Source organism: Mus caroli, chromosome 16 (assembly GCF_900094665.2).
Source record: "Mus caroli chromosome 16, CAROLI_EIJ_v1.1, whole genome shotgun sequence".
Classification (NCBI taxonomy): Eukaryota; Metazoa; Chordata; class Mammalia; order Rodentia; family Muridae; genus Mus; species Mus caroli.
The window spans coordinates 55,399,845-55,406,323 of NC_034585.1; the positions used below are offsets into that span (position 1 = coordinate 55,399,845).

Below are 6,479 nucleotides of genomic sequence, written 5' to 3' on the forward strand. Positions count from 1 at the left end.
CATCTCAGGTTAGTTGAATTTAAGTCAATACATTGGATGCCATTTTGTTGAGGTAAATCTTCTCCCTAATAAGCCCTGGCAATGAAAACACAACACAGTTAATATGAATACATACTGTGTGCCTAGATTGGGCAGATTTACCAATACACTAGGATCTTCCACATCTATGAGACCCCTTAGAACTTGTGGTTTCTCCAGGCCATGTGCTTCTACTCTGCTTTTCTTGCTCTTCCATTTTCTCCTTCTTCTCTCTCCTACCTTCTGCTACACATTCTCTTTTATCTGCCCAATCATCAGCTCTCCTTTATTTTACAAATTAAGGTGGGTAGCAGGTTTACAGGAAATCACCTGAGTGCTGACTCACTCCTTGTTCACAACCACTCACAGGAAAAAGGAGTTAATATGAAATATAATTGGCCCCAGCTCTTTGTTGTTGTTTCCTGTTGTTTTATGAGAAAAAACACCATAATGTTGGGGAAGTATGGAGGTGAAAAATACCTGGGAAGTGTTTAAGAATATGTGACAGAAATATAGACATTTCCAGAAGTCCTGTTAAATCTCACATAAAGAGTCATTTTAGGGCTGGAAAGATGGATCAGTGGCTAAGATGATTTTCTGTGCAAGCATGAGGACCTGCGTTTAAATGCCCAGTATCCATGTAAAGAGTCAGGATCAGGAAAAAGCAAGTCTGGGATTAGATGGCCCCCATTTTGTGCCACAGAGGCACAGCAGGAAGGGACTTTTATTTGAGACAACTCCTGATGACCACAAGTCCGGTGCCAAGCAGGCAGAGGTGGAAATAGCATATCCAAGATGTCCTTGCCTGGTGCCACACTGCATGAATGGGCATCACACTCTTGAGACCACTCCTGAGACAACCCCAGACACTCACAGACCACAGGCATGACTAAGATGTGTAAGTAAATGTGATGGTAAAGAAATGGAAGATTAAAAGAAGCAGAAGGATGTATGCATAATGAAGAGAGGCAGAACATGAGGGAAGTGAGGAACAGCCTGATGTAAGTAGAGAGTGATGTCAACTATGGCCATGTTGAGACCCTGGTCCTCATTGCCACTAAGAGACCTATCTATGTCTGTGGCCCTGCAGCAATAGAGGTCTAATATTACCAAAGGCCAGGCAGATGTCCCTGGTCTGGGTTTCCACCCAAGTCTGTGTTGATGCCTGAGGACTGTGCAGAATTGGCCCCACCTGTCACCTGGATATTATGGGAGAGCTGTTCCTGATGGCATGAGAGCAAGAGAACTGCCCCAGCCCTTTGCCAACTGCTATACTAGGGAGATCAGGTCCTGCCCTCATTGACTGCAACAACATTCAGAATAGCAGGCCCTTCATCTCTCTGGGGTAGCACAGTAGAACTGACCCTGGTAGCGGGGTGACCAGTGACAGGCCCCAGAGAGTGAGCATCTGAGGTTTTTAAAGAAGAAACTTGCTGTGCAACTTGTCTGATGGGTGGTTCATTGGTAGAGGGAGAGAAATCTTTCCCCTCATCACCCTCCCACATTCCACCACCTTCACCACCTATAGTGGGCAGAGGAGCTGGCCCTGGGATTATGAGAGTGGGAGACCTAATCCTATCTCTTACTGGCTGCAACACTCAGGAGAGTGAGTCCTGCACCTTACCTGTGCAGGAAAATAGAGCTTGCCCTGGTTGTTGGGGTTGCAGGTGAGCCACTTCCAGGGACATCAAAGTGGGAGAGATTTCCTAATGCATTGTTTGCAGCAGCACTTAGGAAAGTGGTCCCTGAAACTCCTTCTGGGCAGCACAATAGAGCTGGCTCTGCTGGCATGGGTATGGGTGACCTGGATCCAGGATACTAAAGATAGAGAGTTAGCTATACCCCTACTGGCTGCAGCATTGGAGGAACTAGCAGCAGCAGGGTTGGAGAGCTTAACAAGGTAGTATGGGTTTAGGAAAGCTGGTGAACTGATCAAGTCAAATACTTCCAAGTCTCAGATCAAGGGCTTTGAATTGATCCAATCCACCAATGAACTGTAGGCTAAGATTTCTCAAAACCTACTTTAATATGGGTGCTTAAATACTCCAGCCTTCCTTATTACCCACTGACCAAAGGTAGGGGAGAAAAATGGTTAATAGGACAAGGAACTTGTGGACCTGTTTAGAAATAGTTCTTTGAGGGCAATTCCAATGTTCACTATCAGGATATCTGCAGTCCAGTTCAACAGTGTCCACATACATGAATCAGCAGCAGAGGCTTCATCTAGAAGAAACCACAAGTCTCTGCAAGTCCAAGGAAGTGGCAAGCAACAGCAAGAAAACCTTCAGAAGTTCTTTGGTGCACTTTTCTCTATAAAGTCACACGTGAAGGTCAGCAAAGACCAGTGTAGACCAGCGAAGTGTTGCAACGCCACCCAAGGCAAGGAAATTGTCAGTGAAGATCAGTGAAGTATTGCAAGGTGGACCAATGCAAGAGCATCCTCATACTTTCTGTGGGACTATATTTATATATTTTCTAAACATCATTTACCCTCTCAAATCTTAGCAAAACATCACATGACCTTTTACAAGAAAGCCTCCAACAAAATACCACATGCCTTTTCAATAAACATCCTCTCATATGTGTGCTTCAGCAAAGCATCCCCTCATAAGACAGCTTCCAAAAAAATCATATGACACAACTGAGTCTCCAAAGAAACCAGAAATTTCCACTTATTATCACCCTTTCTGTTAAAAAAAAAGCCTTTTCTCTAACATTACCAATCCACATACAATAGAAATAATTATAATAGCCATTAAGCTAGACCATCATATTTTAAATAAACAGCTTATGTACAACATAATCAAACAAAATAATATTAAATTTCTACCGATATACAATACTTCAAATGAAGCTACCTTAAATTTCTATCAATATACAATAATTAAGCAAAGCAACCTTAAATATTCCTATCAATATACAATAATTAAGCAAAACAATCTTAAATTTCTATCAATATATAATAATTCAAGCAAAACAACCTTACATTTCTACCAATCTCTGATCATAACCAATAATAACCTACTACTCTAGATATAAACTATAACATATCAAACAACCAAACTACCCACCCCAGCTTAAGGGACTGGGAAATGTCTTTATAATTGCTTCCTGCTGAATTGAAGCAAAGAATTTCTGTTTAGGGCCCAAGGAGGTAAAAGTCTGAAAAAGGTATCTATGGCATTCGTTGTCCAATCCTTGTGTTGTCCAGTCTCTGTGTTGTCTGTCCAGTTAATGTGCTGCCAGTCTCTGTTTTCTGTCCAATCTATGTGTTATCCAGTATTTCTCTGATCAATCATTTGGGCTAGCCCTTTTGAAGTTGATTTGCATGCACATTTTGGAGAAATCAGTAACTGAGACAATCTAGGGAAGTGAAATACTTGGGCTGTTTCTTTTATGAAGACATTCATGTTTCTGTTGATAAAAGGGTTTCCCTTGTTAGATCTAATCTTTATAAGTTTTGATGGTAACTATATTTGTTTCATTTCCTGTAGATACATAAGTATAACCACATTTACATCGTAAAACTATTATAGATTTCCATTCTAAGGTCAACAAGCCCTTATTCTGTATTGCTTGGCCTGGGTCCTTGGTTCTTTTGATAACCCAGTGTCTCTCAGCTGTTATTGTTCCTTTTTCACCAACATTCAGAAAATTTAGAGTTAACAAAGCATTATTTAGTCTGACCCTGGAACTTTTACACTTACTTTTTGTTTAATAAGTATCACTTTTAAAGTATGATTGGTCTTTCTATAACTATCTGTCCTGTAGCATTATATGGTATACCAGTAACATATTTTATATTGTATTATGCAAAGAATTGTTTCATCTTCTTGGATGTATATTCAGGAGCATTATCAGTTTTAATTTTTGCAGGTGTAATTGCCATCAATTCCAATTAAATGTATAATTACACAATCATACATTAAAGCAGCTTTCCATTGAAACCCTGAGTACATGATGGTGGAATGTTGTATATACAATTATTTTCCATCTTCTGCAAAAAGAAAAACATTCATCTGACAAATATTATTTTTTTTTTATACGCTTACAGGTGCAACCAACAGGTACCTTAAACAAGGTACTTATAGACATGAAGAATTTCTGTAGAGAATAAATATTCAATGCAGTATTAAAAATTACATAGTATATATAAAATTTATCTGAAAGAGTTTGATTGTGCTATAAATATTTAATTTGCTGATGTAATTTTAGTATATCATTATGGATTTAGAATACCAAACAATTAAAAACTGCCATTAAAGTGCACATTATCATTTCACAATCTTTCTATGAAAATTATATAAACTAAAGATTATACTTCATCATTTAGCAATATATCAGCTTACTATATTTGATAACACAAGGTTAGAAATTTTGATATATTCAATAAATAAACACCAATTTTATCTGAAAAATATTTATGGCTTCATGATTTTTCTCAGAGCCCCTAAAACTTCCTTGTTTCTTAAGCTGTAAATGAAGGGGTTTAGTAGAGGAATCACAATGGTGTAAAACAGAGAATACATCTTATTCTTATATTTACTTGGTCCNGACCCAGGNCTCACGTACATAAAGAAGAGAGTTCCATAGAACAAAGAGACAGAGAGCAGGTGGGCACTGCAGGTGGAGAAGGCTTTTCTTCTGCCCCTCTCAGACTTTGTTTTCAGGATGGAAAAGAGGACATGGGCATAGGAGACTGCAATACTCATGAAGGTAACAGCTTGTATTACAGCAGAAAAAATGAAGACCACAAAAGCATTAATAGATGGGTCAGTGCAAGAAATTGTATAGAGTGGCAGGATCTCACAGTAAAAATGATCTATTATATTGGATTTGCAGAAGGTTAATCTAAATAATAAACCTACATGAATTAGTGGATGCAGAAAACCGATTATATATGAGCTACTAATCAGGCAAGTACACACTCTGTTGGACATCACCACAAGATAGAGCAGAGGATTGCATATGGCTACATAGCGGTCATAGGCCATCGCTACCAGAAGGAAACATTCTGTGGTTGCACTAGATCCAAAAATATAATATTGGGCCATGCATTCAAAGAGGGAAATCATCTTACCATTGTCTAAGATATTAACAAGCATCCTGGGAGTCACAGAGGATGAAGTACAGGCATCAGCAAAAGCTAAACTTCCAAGGAAATAGTACATGGGAGTATGAAGATGAGGATCCTTCCAGATGAGAAAGATTAAACCAAGGTTGCCCACCATAGTGGTGACATAGATGAAGAAGAACAGGAGAAACAGAGGGACTTGCAGCTCTGTACGATCTGTTATTCCTTTGAGAACAAACTCAGTCACCTGGCTTCTGTTCACCTCCATAACATCTCTTCTCGCTGTTCACTGAAATGAGATTTAGATGAAAAAAATATTACCAAGTTTCAAACAGGATGGAATGAATGTTAATATCACATCTTCTCTCTTAAATGCTCTTTAGTAAACACTTATGAATATAGAAACTTTCTATTTTTACAAATACATCTTGCATACAAAGATTTTTTTAGAATGGTTTTGAGATATAAAAATTTTAATGATATGTTTTTATGAGAGATATTGAGGAATACAGTATGTCATAGTAATTATAAGTTGTATAGATAGTTATATTTTATGCACCAGTAAAAATCAAAATTATTTAATGCATTATGCACTACAGTTATTTTAAATAATACTGAAAAATGTTACATTAGTATCAGAATATATTTAGTTATTTAGTTAATAAATATCCAGCAGATTGGCTCTGTAGCATCTTCTAACATAAGCCTTTTTCTTTTTAATTTCAAAAATTTTGACACTCAATTATATCTCCGAATTACTGGGTTATCTGCTTTTTAAAATTTTTCTCTGCAGTGTTGGACTCACCAAGAAGCACACTCTCAGGAATCCATAAGACTATGCTTTTTCATTGACATCAATAAGCAGCATATCTGAAAGGCTAACCATAGAGGTCTTCATGAATTCACATGACTGAGCTCCAATTTCTGGTCTATAAGCACCTAAGTGTTTTTCCATCAGGACTGAAAGCATCAGACCAGATATTTCATAGATATTCTTTTCAAATCAGTACTGCTTTTTACTGCATTTTTGAGGATAAATCCTCTCAACAGATATATTCCTTGTATATTAGCCCTTTTATGAAAAAATTAGTATTAGAAGATTCTACTTTGAAAAAAATTACCTTCAAATAAAGTACTGTATCCTCGCCTAATCCTGGTACAGAGATGTGTGGATGTGTATATGCAGTGGAAATTAAAACATCGTGAAGAACTCTTAAGATGAAGGACAAAGATAGCACAGACAATTGCTCTCTTCAAGTTAATCTTCTTTAAGAGAGGTTGGGATAGAAAGATTTTTTTTTTCACATCTTAAATGTTATCTCTGATGTTAACAATGAAATTCCCTTAATGCTGTGAAAAGAATCCCAGTAGAATAGCCAGTCCCCAG

At 37.7% G+C, this 6,479-nt stretch overlaps 1 protein-coding gene across 1 annotated transcript; it reads right to left on the minus strand.

Moving 5' to 3' along the window:
* Positions 1–4,439: 4,439 nt before the first annotated feature.
* LOC110311684 (olfactory receptor 5AC1-like) lies at positions 4,440–5,360 on the minus strand. Its single transcript, XM_021185151.1, has one exon. The coding sequence runs from the start codon at positions 5,358–5,360 to the stop codon at positions 4,440–4,442; it is 921 nt and encodes a 306-aa protein (XP_021040810.1).
* Between the last annotated feature and the right edge of the window lie 1,119 nt (positions 5,361–6,479).